Source organism: Lampris incognitus, chromosome 1 (genome assembly GCF_029633865.1).
Source record: "Lampris incognitus isolate fLamInc1 chromosome 1, fLamInc1.hap2, whole genome shotgun sequence".
Taxonomy (NCBI): Eukaryota; Metazoa; Chordata; class Actinopteri; order Lampriformes; family Lampridae; genus Lampris; species Lampris incognitus.
This window is the reverse complement of record NC_079211.1, coordinates 124,280,567-124,297,197: the sequence shown is the minus strand read 5'-3', so window position 1 is coordinate 124,297,197 and position 16,631 is coordinate 124,280,567. Positions and strand designations below refer to the sequence as shown.

At 44.1% G+C, this 16,631-nt stretch overlaps 1 protein-coding gene across 2 annotated transcripts in view; it reads left to right on the top strand.

Moving 5' to 3' along the window:
- Positions 1-16,631, top strand: part of coro1ca (coronin, actin binding protein, 1Ca) — a 74,712-nt gene that overhangs the window by 40,267 nt on the left and 17,814 nt on the right. For both annotated transcript variants that reach the window (XM_056275519.1, XM_056275509.1), the window contains exons 3-4: positions 11,276-11,398; positions 12,529-12,658. In XM_056275519.1, the coding sequence (XP_056131494.1) occupies positions 11,276-11,398; positions 12,529-12,658 (253 nt within the window). The remainder of the gene's footprint in view (positions 1-11,275; positions 11,399-12,528; positions 12,659-16,631) is intronic.

Below are 16,631 nucleotides of genomic sequence, written 5' to 3'. Positions count from 1 at the left end.
TTTTCATAAGGATTTAAATTTAGTAAAAGGCAGCGTTTCTGACTATATTATAATCAGTATTAAATTTTATTAATTTATAACTCCTCACTGCATCAGTTTGCTGCTATTTGGCACTGAAACACTTTTCCCTCCTGTATTCCGAAAAGATCTGCCCTACTCTGCCTCTGATTGGCTACTACTCGTTGCCTTCGTTGGTTCGATTGGTTAGGTTTAGGCATGAGAGATGGTTAGGGTAAGAATATCAGGGTCAGAGCCAATCAGAGGCAGAGTAGGATGCAGTAGGATGTCTTTGAAGAATGCGGGTGGGAAAAATAAAGCTACACACACCTGCTAAATTTAAGGCGCACTGGTGTGACCAATGAAAATGTTTAGTCGCACTCGACAGATTTCTGAAGCCTGGAACTATGTCTATGTGATGTGCAGGGCACACTGCACAACAAAAGCTGCCAAGCTCAATGTCTGCCGTACTGTCGGCAAGGAAGTGATACTGAGAGCTGTAAATGTTGGGTGACATACTGACTCATGCCCTGGACTGGTTTTGTGCAATCCAAGGCCCAGAACACTGTCTGCCCCGTGTCACTGAGTTTGTCTGTTCTTTGTTCTAAATTGTCATCCCTGACTCATAAGTCATTAGAGTGTTGCTGTCATTTCAGGACTTCCGGATTGGTTCCATTGTTGATTGATTGATTTATTTGCTTATGACAAAAATGAATAGGATTTCTGGTCAATCACATAGCTACAGGTGTGCCTGGATGTGCCTGTGCCATCTCAAGCTGGCTCACCCAGCATAATCATAAAAAATGTATGAGTTAACTGCAAATTTAAAAAAAAATCTCTTATACTTTTGAAATTAATTGGAAAAAAATTGATGCGACCAATAAAAATAAAACAATTCTTGCTTCATGTTTACCATATGATGATGATAGGTCAGATTTTTTTTTTTGATTGGTAGTGCATTTTGTAAATGCCAGATTGCAAACAGCCCCTCCTCTTTCACTCAGTGGTACTGCCTGCGCATTGCACAGAGGAACAGAAGCGTACTTTCTGCTAGCTAGCAGCTTTTAACGTAGGTTAAGATAAAAATCATGGCAAAACGAAGCAGTTTGCTTATGTTTGTCACAAAAAGATGTAGGAGCAGGAGGGAGAGAATTCAGCTCCAGTTCAGCTAACATTCTCATCCCAGACACCTACTCCTGCTCCAGTTTCTTCTCAAGTAAGTGGCAAGTATTAATGACACGGACGTGGCTGTTAATTCAGCCACTTCCCTGTCAGCAGCTGTACTACTGAAAGACTCTTTTAACCTGTCAGTCAGATAAAAACTGGTATCAGGTCATCCATGATGACATACAGACTGAACCCGTCCCTGCTCTCCTTTGAAAGAGAACTAACTGAATCATTGGAATATAATGAAATAATTTCAGTGTTCAACACCAAGCCCCATCGTCTCCTGCTGTAATCATCAAAAGTAAGCTAATTTACAATTTTGTACTATTGTAGTAGTTGCCTATTGCCTGTTTCAGTATTGTTTATTGGGTTTTGAGGCGGCGGCATGGTGGCGCAGTGGTTAGCACAGTCACCTCACAACAAGAGGGTCCTGGGTTCAAGCCCTGGGGTAGTCCAACCTTAGGGATCATCCCGGGTCGTCCTCTGTGTGGAGTTTGCATGTTCTCCCCGTGTCTGCGTAGGTTTCCGTGTGTGTGTGTGTGTGTGTGTGTGTGTGTGTGTGTGTGTGTGTGTGTGTGTGTGTGTGTGTACATACACACAGGGTGTTGTGATGCGTCTAGTGCAGCAGTGTGTAGTTGGAGGGAAGGTGCATGTGTTCTTCCAACCCGCTTGTGTCCCTCCTGCCCTTAGCTTGCTGCCGCTGGCTAGCCTTTGTGGTGAATAGGGAAGCATCCTAGCGTGTAACCCTTCCCTTGCCAGTACATAGCCTCTCCTTCACCAAGACTCCTGCCAGGCCTCCCCGTGGCCACACATGGTAACTGGGGTCTTGCGGCCCCAGGCTAACTTGGCAGGGGATCTCGGAGCAGCAGTGGGCCCCAGAGATATGGTGTGCAGGCACTGGCACCTATCAACCACTGCCCCGCTGCCTTGTGGGTGAGTCTGGAAGACATAAGGCTAAGGGAGCTTACCCCAACAGAAAAGCAAGCTGTGGCGGCACGCTTCGAGGCGGTTTCCGAAAAACTGGATTTCCGGCAGCTCCCTGCAGTTGTGTGGAGGTGCCGGTCGTCTAGGGATCCCCCTTGCCATCGGAACCATCTCCTCTACAATCAAGTCATGTGGCGTTGGGAGAAGCGCACCCCCCATGCCACTTTAAAAACCATCTCTGCGCAGGTATCTTCTGCTATCTGAGTCCTCAAAGGACCCACAAATAGATGAAGATGGTCATCATCGGGCACGATGGACAACCAGCAAGCAAGCAAAGTGTGTGTGTGTGTGTGTGTGTGTGTGTGTGTGTGTGTGTGTGTGTGTGTGTGTGTGTGTGTGTGTGTGTGTGTGTGTGTGTGTGTGTGAGCCCTGTGTGATGGCCTGGCGGCCTGTGTCTCCCCGTCTGCCACCCAATGACTGTTGGGATAGGCTCCAGCACCCCAGCGACCCTGAGCGCAGGATAAGCATAATAATGGATAGATGGTTTTGAGGCATCCAGGTAGCGTAGCGGTCTATTCTGTTGCCTACCAACACGGGGATCTCCGGTTTGAATCCCCGTGCTACCTCCGGCTTAGTCGAGCATCCCTACAGAAACCATTGGCTGTATCTGTGGGTGGGAAGCCGAATGTGGATATGCGTCCTGGTTGTCGCACTAGCACCTCCTCTGGTCGTCAGGCTGCCTGTTTGGGGGGGGGGGGGGCTGGAGGGAGTAGCATGATCCTCCCACGCGCTACGTCCCCCTGGTGAAACTCCTCACTGTCAGGTGAAAAGGAGCGGCTGGCAATTCCACATGTATCAGAAGAGAGATGTGGTAGTCTGCAGCCCTCCCCGGATTGGCAGAGGGGGTGGAGCAGCGACCAGGACTGCTCGGAAGAGTGGGATAATTGGTCCGGTACAATTGGTGAGGAAAAACGGGGGGGAAACGTATTTATTGGATATAGTTTTTATTGGGCGTACAATTGGATTTTATGCTGATGTTACTGTGTGTGTTTGTGAGTGTGTGTGCGCGTGTGTGTGGTGTGTGTGAATATGTAGCCGCCGTGCCAGGCTATGTGATGCTGTTAATGTTTGTCTTGGTGCCTGTAACATTATCTCTGATGTATAAGGCTTGTATGATTAAACTGTGGTGCATTCAGGCAAGTATAGTTGTAATGGCCTATTTTGGTTAACAGATGTGTTTCAAAACCTATTAAGTATGATTGGTTTTAGACAGGCTAGGCCCACCTGATTTTCTCTGTGCCCACCCAAACTGTGATTTCTGCCTACACTGTTGTTTCTGGTTCCTGTTTATGAATAGTTTCATTCTTTAAATATGTAAAACCGAAATATTAGTAATACTGCAGGGTGAATTGCTTATATGCATTATTAACATATTCTAATTCAAAGTATATGTTGGCTATCAAAGTGCAGATGGGAGTTGCAAAGCTACCATTTCTCTCTGCCTAAAACAGCCAAAAATGCTTAAAATGCTAAGCTAGTTAATGCTAGTGATTTTTTTTTCCATTGTGGTTTCAAAATTGGTTCACACCCTCCTTAACAAATACAGATGTTCATATTAAATCAAAATGTCTTAAGCAAAATGGTCCATGTTGGTGTCGGACACAGTTCAAGGCAATCATTTTATAACCCTAGTCATTTTCCTATTAGCCTGGCAAGGCAATGGAACCCGGAATCCCTTATTTGGATGGAAAATGTATGTCACACTTCAGTAGTCTATTAGTAGCCCTTAAAGATCCAGCGCCAAGAAAATTATGTTTTCCAATACGCTTTTTTGCCATTTTTTACTATTATTAGACAGCGACAGTGAAGAGGCAGACAGGAAATGGGGAGAAAGAGGGGGGTATGACATGCAACAAAGGTCACCAACTGGATTTGAACTGGCAGCAGTTGTGACCATGTGGCATACGCTGTAACCATTCAGCTATGGAGGCGCCCAATCCTATGTTTTAACAGAGTCTTTGTGGATGTAAAGTTATTAGATATTAGAACTGCTGCTGTTGTGCCAATATGACTTAAGCTCCTTGGAAAAACTACCATCCTGGTTATCAACATAACTAAATTGTTTTTGAAAAGCCAATCTGTTTCCTGTAATAAATTGCATCATCTGGTACAGAGCTCTTCAACAAGGGGTCTGCGACCCCTTAGGATGTCCTCAGAGTTACTGCAGGGGTCTGCCAAATTATTTGATCCCAAACTTTTTTTCATCCGAAAATACACATTAACATAAATACAACCTATAGTAAGCAAATATACATCTTTCTATTCGGTAAAAAAATTACAACATTGAAGATACCCCATGAATCCTCGTGCAATAAATAATGTGATCACCCTGAAAGCCAAGCACCAGCTAGCTATCCTATTCTAAACCACTCTAGGTGCGGCACCAATAAAACACTGGAAATAATGGCATGCCATATTAGCCAAATAGATACGCATTATTAGCCTAAGTATACAGCCATTCATATGTTAATGTGATCTACAATGGATCGCTTTGTAACTTCTCGACCAAGAATCTCTGACAGACCCTGTACTTCATCACGAACCACTGGCGCAAGTTCAGGGGATAAGGCTAACGCACCTGCTAACAGCCATGCTACAACTGCTGCTAAGCGCAAACGAGAGAAGACCCGAAAATATTCAGAGAATTATCTTGTTTGGATTTACCTTTAAAGAGACTGAGGGCGTTCAATTACCAGTGTGTGTCATCTGCTCTGCCGTGCTGTCAAAACGAAAGTATGAAGCCATCAAAGCTGCAGCGCCACTTGGAGACAACCCATACTCACTTGAAAGAACAACCAGTGGAATACTATCAGGCCCGTCTCAAATCTCTCAAAGGCCAACAGACATTGATGAGACAATCAGCTGAAGTTGGTGAGCTAGCTTTGAAAGCCTCTTATCAAGTTACTCTTCGGATCGCTCAGAACAAAAAGCCATACACAATTGCAGAGGATTTAATATTGCCTGCGGCCAGTGATATGTGCAAAACAATGTTTGGGACTGATGAGTATGTTAATAAACTGAAAAGCATTCTGTTGTCGGACACAACCATTGCTTGCTGTCTTGATGGCATGGCATCCGATGTGAGGGTGCAACTCTAAGAGAAACTGAGGTTGGCAAAGGCTTTTGCATTACAATTGGATGAATCCATGGACGTGTCAAGCGATACTCAACTTTTTGTGTTTGTGCAGTTTGTTGACCAAAATGAAATGCAGGAAGATTTTTTGTGTTGTAAGCAGCTGCCTGAACGCACAAGTGTGAAATTTTCAAAGTGATCGATGGTTGTTTTTTGTTTTGTTTTTTTTTTTCAGAGAAAATGACATACCCTGGGCAAAATGTGTTGCAATGTGCACTGATGGTGCAAGAGCCATAAATGGTTTAAAAAGTAGACTATGGCGATTGTCAAGTGTGGCTCCCCAATTGATGTGGCTCCACATTGCTTTCCTCTACGAGGACCACACAGCAAAAAATGTCATTCTCGCCCAGTCGTTTGAACCCATTATCCAATTTTGAAACCATTTCTCTTAAAGCAAGTGAAAAAAGTGTCAGTGAGTGTGCATTGTTTTATTTTTTTCTGAGAAACTACGACTATGATGTGCCTTTATTAAGATAATGCCACTAGTATGATGTGCCTTTATGAAGATAGGGCCACATGATTTAAGACAAGTACATCAAGTATCTCGCACCACTGACAATTTTTTTCAGTTTTTTTTTTTTAGAAAATAGGGTTTTAAGACTGAATACAAGATTAAATGACTTGCTGAATTAGACATCTTTGCTAGTGCAGCTAGCCACTCGTCATTCTACAGACGCATTGCATGCTACATAGGGAGTCTCTTGTCGCCAAAGAAATGTGTGCTGAATGGTCAGATGACATAGACTCTGTCGTGAAAGTTGTCAATGTTGTCAAGAAGAGTGCTTTGCGAACACGTCTCTTTTCCTCTTTCTGTGCTGCTGCGGGAGAAGAACACACTACTTTACCATTCTGGGGTTTGATGGCTTTCGTGTAGAGCAGTGCTGTCATGCATGTTCGAGTTGCGTACATCTATTCGCGAGTTTTTACTTTGCCAAAACTGCGCAGAGCTGGCTGCAAATTTCAGTGATGATGTCTAAGTTACTAAACTTGCATATCTTGCAGACGTTTACACTGAGCTGAACAGACTCAACAGTTCTTTGCAAGGCCGCAATACACATGCCATCCAGCTGTATGACAGAATGGAAGGCTTTCTGAAGAAAATCAAAAGATGGAGGGAGTGAGTCAGGGAGGGCACTTTTTCCATGTTTCCATAAGTGGATGAGTTGGAAGATTCTGCAGTGCTCTCGCCTCATGTAACACGTACAATTGTTGCACACTTGGAGGCACTTGAGGGTCAATTTGGGAAATACTTTTCTGAGGCTGACTCCTGGCGCAGGGACAAGACATGGATACAGTTTCCATTTAAAGATAAAGCAGCAGATGGCTCAAACTTGACAGTGACAGAGGTGGATAAGCTCATCGAACAATCCACTGACAGTACATACAGAAACATGTATGAGACAAGACCACTCATTTGGTTCTGGATCGCTTGCCAGAAAGACTTCCCACAATTGACAGCAAAAGCAATGAGAAGCTTTTACCTGTTGCAATGAAGTATCCTTGCGAGAGTGGATTTTCCTCCCTTACCTACCTGAAAAGCAAGTACAGGTCAAGACTGCAGCCTGAGGCTGATATGGCCCTCTGCCTGACAACCTTCATCTGCCCTAGAATAGACAAGCTGTATGCCACTCACCAGGGTCAGACCTCTCACTAAGGTAGGAGCTGTGCGATCCACACATAAAGTTAAGCTTAATGCTTCATTGTCCCTCGTGAAATTGTAAATGTAAAAAATGTCTATACAGTAGAATTAAAACATGTTCTATAAAGCAGGGATCCTCAACCTTTTTTGCACCTTGGACCGGTTTAATATTGACAATATTCTGGTGGACCCGGGGGGGGGGGTTAATAATGACCGGAATATTGGTTAGGCTTTTAAGTCAATAGTATTATAACATTTAAAGTAGCATTTGGACATTAGACACAGTGCATATTTTCTTCGCAACAACATTGCAACTCACCAATATCACTGAATCAGTGGGAGCCCTGGGATTGTTTCCCTGCAGCAACACGGTCCAACCGAGTGGTGATGGGAGACAGTGTCACCCAAAGGGTGTTTCTTATGTCCAGTCTATTCCGCAGTTTTGTTTTCATTACATTCATTGCAGAAAACCCCGCTTCACAGAGATATGATGTTGGAAATTGAAACAAAGTTTTCAGTGCTTTCGTGGCTATCTCAGGATATTCAGCTCTGACTTTGTGATCCAGAATGTCGACAGAGATGTTACATCAAACATACTTCTCAGCCGACCGTCATTTGCAAGCTCGAGGAGTTGATCTTCCTGTGCTGATGTGGAGACGATTCGCCGGGGACATTCACAAATGGGTCACGGATCCATTCCCTTACATTTCTTGGGTCAACTTCTTGGGTAATTTCTATGTGTATCACCCAGTGTGTAGACTGGCATTCAGGAGCAACCTCTTTGACTCGGGTAGTGAAACCAGGCAGCCGTCCGGTCATAGCTGCGGCCCCATCTGTGCATAATCCAACAGAATGACCAGTCCAGTGTGCCTAACGTAGTTATCCAGAGACTTGAACAGTTCTGCCCCAGTTGTGTTAGTTGGCAGCGACAGAGCACACAACATATCCTCATGCACATTGTCTTGAAATGTAGTATATCGCACTCGAACCAGCCTTGTTGTCGACATCGGTAGATTAATCGACCTGGATAGCATACCATGGTGACTCATTAAGCTGTTCCAACAACTCTGCTTCTATGTCCTCCGCTATTTCATCAATTCTCCTTGAAGCTGTGGTAGCTGAAAGAGGAACCTTTGCCACCTCGTTAGCTGCAGCTTCCCTCCAACAGTTCACAGCACATGTCCTTGGCGGCAGGCAGAATCAATTTTTCGCCGATAGTGAAAGGCTTCTTAGCTTTACCAATACGACTAGCCACTAAGTACGATGCTGTCAGAGCAGCAGCATTTGTAGAGGTGGTGGCTCAGCACACGCTTTTGTCCCAGTTGCTCACATTGTTTTCGATCAAACAACTCCATGGGTTTGTCCTTAAGTGCAGGGTGCTTGGACTCAAGGTGCCAAAGCCGTTTTGAGGGCTTCATTCCCTCATTAGACAACTTGTCTCCACATATCACACATAGGGGGCTCAGAGCATGCGAGTCACAGGTCGCAATAAAGCCGTGTTTTAGGTACGACTCGTTGTGTTTCCTATTGAAGGAAACTTTTTTTTTTTGCTGTCTCGGCCTCTGCTGTCTCTGCGTTGTCATCGTCATTAGACCTTTTATCTCCCCTACCTCTTCAGAAGAAATTCTCAAGCGACATTTGTTTTTTACCAGTACTCATGATAGCTAACTAGCTGCTAGTAGCGAGTTGACTGAGTGCGTCTCTGAGTTATGAAGTTAGTTACCATTGGTCTGCCGAATGCCATGTGAATGAGTGATAAAATTACATCATTGTACACACTTCAAGTATCCGTTTCAAATTAAAAGCCCTCTAGCATTACACGGTCTACCAGGCTTTTATTTGAATATTGTATATCATATTGTTTCCTTGCAGCCTGGTAGCAAATGCTTTGTGGCCCAGTGCTGGTGCGTGGCCTGGTGGTTGGGGGACCCCTGCTATAAAGCACCACGCTGTTATAGATAATCTATATAGTTCTGTTTACATATACATATGTGTGTGGGAGTATAGGTATATGTATGTGTGTGTGTGCGTGCGTGTGTGTGTGTGTGTGTGTGTGTATATATATATATATATACATATACATATATATATACACACACAATTTGTTTTTGTTTTTTTTAATCTTCCACTTATTCAGTTCACTTCCGTTCAAGTAATGTAAGTCAGTGTGCACTCTTAATTTTCCTAAATAAGAAAAGAATAACAAAAAACATGTTTTGTAAATATATGAATCTGTCAATAATTATTATTTTAATGGTTTAGCATTGAATACACCATTACAAAGTACTTTTATACATGGTACTATAGGCCACCCTACACATTATTGTTGGCATGGTTTAATAAGCAACACAATTGTATTTTGATGTGTAATAGGGAGTCCCTCCGCCATGTTTCTATCAGCCAAGGGGTCCTTGGCCTGAAAAACGTTTAAGACCTCTGATCTAGTACTCTGATTTGATTGGACAATCAGCGAATTGTCATCATCAGTCAGTCTTACCAAAGCCAGTCAATAGTTGCCTGGCAACATTATGCAAGTTAGCAGGATAGCTAGCTATCAAGCACATTAACATTGACTAGCTTTGACTTCATGTTTGTTTTTCTTACTGCCAATTCACAATTTCCTGGTCTCTGATGTGTTAATCTCTTCAGGCTCTTGGGATGGAGTGGCTGCACTTTGTGCTCATGGCTTGGTCATATGACGCAATAGGGGTTGTGCTCGCCACTTTGAAGACTGTGACCAACAGAGGAGTGTCTATAACCAACTGTGAATAGAGGCCGCTGCCCTTCAGTCCACCAAGAATTGGCTGTGCTCAGAGGGGGTGTGCTAAAAGTTACAACAAATCAAATAATACATATGAATCTGAAAAATTACACTCCTAACATTGATATTCCAGAATAAAACCTTCCTGACTGAATTAAAATCATTGAGTTGCACCTTTTAAGTGAGTTGAGTCATCCAAATACCTGTCAGTAAACTGAAAGCAAGGAACTGTAAATTGAATTTTAAATAATGGTATCTTACTGATATTAAAACTTGCTGCTGGTCCACCCTCTTGTTCAATTTAGTTATGTGTTGCACAGTTGGGCTTCTAAGACTAACATGTAATACTTGGATCTGTTCATTCCTGTTCATTAGTGATTTCTTCAGGCCCTGCCTTGTCGTTCACCCAAGAGGGTGAAAAATACCCCACACTACCCATGATTGCATTTGTAGCTCTCAAACTTAGTAGCCTATCTTAAGCCATTCTTGTCACTGTGCCCTGCAAATGGTAGAATAGCTGTAGACTGCCTTTTTTTTTTAAATTTTTTTTTTATTAGAGAAGCCATTATGCTTTAAATAGGGCTGCAGCAGCAAGACTTTTTCTAGGTGACATCATCTCTCCGGCCCTGCGGTGGTACTTGGAGTCAACAGGAAAGAATAGGGTGTGTCTCTCATGCTCTCATTGCGCTGACACATAGCATGTAGAGGACACCTGATCCTACTGGCTTTTAGGGTTAAAAGGTCCAATCTGCCAACCAGAGGCTGGTTCCAAATGGACAGAATAAGACAACCAGCATAGTAGGATGTGTGTGTGTGTGTGTGTGTGTGTGTGTGTGTGTGTGTGTGTTTGCGTGCAGCATGCATGCATGCGAGAGTCGCTCAAAGGGAAATTTATTTGTGGTCATCTGGTTGTGTAAGTGCATTATGTAAAGGGCTCAGCTTAGTGTTTGATTCAGGGTTATCATTTTTTGAGTAAGGAGATGCAGTAGAAAACTAGGCATCTGTTGGCATGTGTCTACTGTATAATGACGTCATCACAAATAACATTCCTTAATTAATGTGGCTGGTCCAATAGGTGCGAAGTCTAATCTTGGTATGCTCATGTGTAGCACAAATAAAACCCAAGGCTCTTTTCCAGGGTTGAAAGATGACTTGACAAAGAAACACTGTTGACTCTCTGGTTCTAGCCTTTGGTGTGTTTTGTTTTGTCACCTCTTTGCTTATGGACTATGTAATAGGAACATTTGCTAATATTCGGTTTCAGAATGCAGGCTAGTCTTACAGCACTTGTCTTCGGTTGCCTTTGCTTTTGTTTTCTTCCCCGAGATTGGGCTCTTCTCATCCATAGCTACTGAAGGTTTCCTCTTGTCTAATTCCCTGACAGTAATATAGGTATGCTGTTACCCATGCAACAGGTCAAGTTTAAAACAAAAAAATCTTAAATTAAATTGTGCAGTCAATCCCAAAACAAGACTGCAATTGAAAGAAAGCTCTTAACATGTCTTCAGTTTTCTTTGGTATTGTAAAAACTCAGACTACATACTCACATCATCCATGATCTCATTGGTTTGTGTTTATCTCTTTGTCTTGACAGACTGGACGCATTGACAAATCCTACCCCACAGTGTGTGGTCACACAGGCCCTGTGTTAGACATTGATTGGTGTCCCCACAATGACCAGGTCATCGCCAGTGGCTCCGAGGACTGCACAGTCATGGTAAGCTTTCTGTGTTCCTGCACACCTGAACCAAGGCATCTACCTCTCAGTTGTGCAATACAAGTAATACTCGCATAACCACACATGCATACCAAATGCTTAAGCTAACTAAATGACAGGAGGCTACATGTTTTCATTGTGAAAGACCTGATTTTTGTAGCCATGGGCTGATGCAGTCTTCACTCTTTGGGGTAGATGAGGCTCATGTGTCACTGAAGTTGGAGCTGGGGAATGATTTAGCCATTTTTAATGTGCTGAGGTCACCGATTTGTTTGAGGCTGATGCCTCGCTTTTCCTCATTTGTCCTTATTTGGTCCACGAAAGGCAAGTAAAAGTGTACACTGCATGTTTTAGATATGCTACACCACTTCCCCACCTGAAAGCCCTGACTTCCCTTTTCCTTTTGCTTAGTGGATCAAAAACATTCCAGTCTCTGAATAAATGCAGTGTTTTGTATATTTTTACAGAAGTTCAACCATTAGCAGTTCCTCTCTTCATGACATTTGATATTGTTGCTAAAATTTCACAGCCTGAATAGGTTCTTTTTAGTAGTGTTGGTTGAGTTTAAGGATTTGTTATTAACTATTGCATGTGTCAACAGTGGATTATTACAGAGAAGTGTATTGACTGTCTTGTTTTTGTTTTTTGTTTTTTTAGAAGTTCCGCAAATAGGGCCGTTAAACCAAGGACCTCACTAGTTTGTGTCCCTTGTGTTAAGGCAGGGAGAGCCAGAGCACAAGAATTTCATTGTCTTCTAATACACATGACAATAAAATTGAACTTGATGCAGGCTACATTCTAAAATATGACTTATTGGTAAAAGTACAAGCATTGTTTATTTTTTGTGATAATCCATAATGTTTATGTTACTAAATTTGGGTGTATAGCCTCGCTGTCACTATGCCATATTTTATGGGTTGCCACTGACTTTTAAGTCTCTGCTACCCCCCTCAGGTTCTTTGGAGAACTGTACATTGTCTGTGAAATGGTAGTACTAATGAATGTATTTTTTAGATCTCAAGTTTATGTAGCCTTAAGCGTTTTTAGTTAAAATAAAATTGAGCTTTTCCTTTGCAGGATCCCCTGTCTGTTTTTTAATCCTGACCTTTGCCTACCAATTTTCTTAACAGGTATGGCAGATACCTGAGAATGGTCTTGTCACTTCCCTGTCTGAGCCAGTAGTGGTCCTGGAGCACCACTCCAAACGGGTTGGCATCATCTCATGGCACCCTACAGCACGCAACGTCCTTCTCAGTGCAGGTGAGAGCCTTCCCCTCTGTTCCCTTGAATGAAGTTATTTTCTTTCTCTTCTAAATCATCAGAAAACATAGATCAGCTGTTTGAGTGCCCATTTAGTAGTTCATTATTTGACTACTTAAAACTACAATACCGAAGATTTAGATGTAAACGAATGTCCTTTTCCCCTCAATCACTGGTGTTAAGACAGTTGATAATCCAGGAGTATCAAGTCAAGTTTATTTGTATAGCCCAAAATCACAAGATAGAACCAGTACAATATACAGCAATATATGACAGTATATGTCATACAACACCCACTATCCTTGGACCCAGGTGAGGAAAACTTCACAAGAAAAACCTTATCAGGAAAAAAAACCTATGAGAGAAACCTCAAGAAGAGCAACAGGGGAGGGATCCTTCTTCCAGGAGGTACAGACATGCAATAGGTGTCAAATGCACAAAATACACAAAAATAACAGAATTATAATGTAACATCATAGATTATTCAGAGCAAGGTAATTTAGAATATGTAAAGTTAATGCATAAAATTTAGCAAATTTAAATGTGCTGGGTGATAAATTTGTAAATAGATTGCAAGGCAAATTTAGTGAATATGTGTCCATCCAAGACACCATTAGGAACCACCCAGATGCAGTCAGACCCCGCACCACAAACCCAGCTCTGCTCAATGGGGTCCTGCAGTGAGAACAGACTTCACATGCACACAAGAGGCGAGGCAGACTCAGACACAGCATTCACAGAGAGAGAGAGCAAGAAGACAAAAGAAGTGACGAGAGTGATGCAGAAGTTGTCAAAGCTAAAATAAATGGTATAAAAGCAATTTTAAATGAGAATAGTGCTAAAGATAGCATAGATATCCTAATCATGAATGATTTGGCTCATTTTAGTGCTTAATGTTGGGTAGATCTTTCTTGGGAAAATTGATTTTGACATTACAGCAGCCAAATGCATAAAAAAAGCAGGCAGAAGCAGGTTTGAAAAAGAAGCAAAGTTGTTGTGTTCAGTAGGCAGATAATGCAGACGAAGCTTCTAGAAGACCTTTACCAACAGATACAACATCATTGGCTAATATTCAGGTTCAACCATTTTTTATTTGTTTGGCAAATGAGTTTCATGGGACAAACACCAATGCTTTCACCGTTGGTGTCCTTGTGTTCAACAAAGACAACAGTCATCAGGGTTATAACTTTAGATAGCATGCTGCCAAACCCGTCCTTCCTGCTATCCTATATCTTTAAGCTTTCGAATAGAGTGGCCCCAAGAGTTACCCCATGAAGCTCGTTCAGGGTGTCTGTGGGTCCTTAAAAAGTCCTCAAAGTTAAGTTCAATTTTACAAATATGAGGCATTAAAAGTCATGAAATTGGCTTAAATTTGAATTTATGTCTTGGATTCTACACTATAATTTTATTGATTTTATTTTTGTCAGAATTAGTTGTTCTTCTGTAGCAGAATCAAAGTTTTCGATAAAACTTGAAGCCTACCTAATGTCTACCTTTACGCTACAATTATATTTGCCTGCTACACTTACCTGTTGGGGAAAATGCCTATTTTAGATTAAACCAACTCCCTTTATAGTTGCCTATTGTGACCTATGTACATGTAGAGAGAAAGCCAAGCAAATCCTTTTGCTAACCTGTCCCAATACCCTGTGGGAAAAGAAAATATGGTCAGATTTATTACAATACCTAATCTCATAGTATCTTGTCTGACCTGAAAGAAACTGTTAAAAAGGAAACTGTTAAGGTTTGTAGAACGAACCCAATAGCGACAACACAAGACAAAGTAAAGCACCAACCTGGCAGGACTCGTAGAGGAGAGCCGGCCGGGCCTGGACAGAAGGGGGAGGCGCTTCAGGCGGAACTTGAGAATAGCTTCTTAAAAATGGGAAAACGTAAACTGCCCCCTTAATCCGAAAAGGGAAAAAAGTAAACTGCTCCTTTAAAGTCCGAAAGGGAAAAAACGTAAACTGCTCCTTTAAAGTCCGAAAGGGAAAAAACACAAACTGCTCCTTTAAAGTCCGAAAGGGGAAAAAACACAAACTGCTCCTTTAAGGTAGAAGTCCAACCGAGTAATAAGATCCACAGTGAGAGAGGAGAAATTAGAATATCAAAAACTTGATCTCAACTAGAAAATCACGATGGGAAAATCCAATGGGGAAAACACAAAGAGAGTTCTTCTCCGAACAAGCTCTCAAGGAGAACTGACACAAGGGAATAATCAAACAAGCAAAAACACGGAGAATACTACAATCTGTACTCCACCGGGAGACACAGAAATGTCACAAAACTCGAGACGAAGAATTTACTCACGGGACTGTTCAGGACGAACTCGCGACGAGTTCTGGAAAGCAAACAAACTTATACTAGAGTGGTTAACGAGTAGGCAGGCTGCAGGTGTTTCAGACGCGCCCCTCCCCCGCTCTCATTGCTGGTTGCCAGGTTGGTCAACAGACCGAGCCCTAACAGTACCCCCCCCTCTACGGGAGCCACCAGGCGACCTGCCAGGCTTGTCAGGGTGACGGCGATAGAACTCAGCGAGCAGACCAGGGTCCATGATGAGCTGGCGGGATACCCAGCTTCGTTCCTCCACCCCATAGCCCTCCCAGTCAACCAAATACTGGAACCCCCGTCCCCTGCGTCGGACGTCCCTCAGCCGACGGACCTTCCACTGTGGATGCCCATCCACAATCTCAGGGGGAGGCGGAGCTGGGGCCGGAGGCATAAGGGGGCTCTCGGAGACAGGCTTTACTCGGGACACATGAAAAACCGGATGGATCTTCATGGAGGCCGGGAGCTTAAGACGCACAACTGCAGGACTGGGTACTTCCTGGATCTCGAAGGGTCCAACGAACCGGGGATTCAGCTTCTTGGCAGAGGACTGAAGGGGGAGATCCTTGGTGGACAGCCAGACTCTCTGTCCGGGTTGGTAAGCTGGTGCTGTGGATCGGCGACGGTTAGCTCCTCGTCTGGCACGTTCCGTAGCACGGAGCAGCGCAGCCCTGGTGATCTCCCAGACACGACGACAGCGGTCCAGATGAGTCTGCACGGAAGGAACCTCCACTTCGGACTCCTGTGCAGAGAAGACGGGCGGCTGGTAACCCAGGGATGCCTCAAAGGGCGAGAGGCCGGTGGCGGAGCTGACCAGGGAGTTGACCGCATACTCGACCCAGGGGAGAAACTGACTCCAGGAGGTTGGCTTCTTGGCAGCGACGCAACGGAGAGCAGATTCCACACTCTGGTTCATCCTCTCAGTCTGTCCGTTAGTCTGCGGATGATATCCCGACGAAAGGCTGACCGAGGCGCCCAACCCCTTGCAGAAAGCACGCCACACACGGGAAACAAACTGGGGCCCTCTGTCTGACACAATGTCCTTGGGAAGTCCATGCAAACGGAAGACGTGGCTCATCAGGAGGTCAGCGGTTTCTGAAGCAGAAGGAAGCTTAGGCAAAGCCACCAGGTGAACACCCTTGCTGAAGCGATCCACCACCGTCAGGATCACTGTGTTGCCCTGAGACGGAGGAAGTCCAGAGACAAAATCCAACGCCACATGGGACCAGGGCCGACTGGGAATAGGAAGGGGCTGCAGCAGACCAGCCGGTGCCTGGTGAGAGGCCTTGCTGCGGGCACAGATGGTGCAGGCCATGACGAACTCCTTGACGTCCCTCCTCATAGTGGGCCACCAGAACCGTCGAGCTATGAAAGTGAAAGTGCGGTGGACTCCAGGGTGGCAAGCGAGCTGACTGGTGTGGCCCCATTTGAGGACCCGAGACCTCACTGAGTCCGGAACAAACAGTCGGCGAGGCGGCACGTTGCTCGGGGCTGGACTGGAGCGCAAGGCGCGCTTGACCACCGTTTCAAGGCCCCAGGTCACCACGCCAACGACCTTGGTCTCAGGGAGGACGGGACTTGGTTCCACCGTTACAGGTTCCTTAAGGTGTTGACGAGACAGAGCATCTGCCTTGGTGTTGCGGGA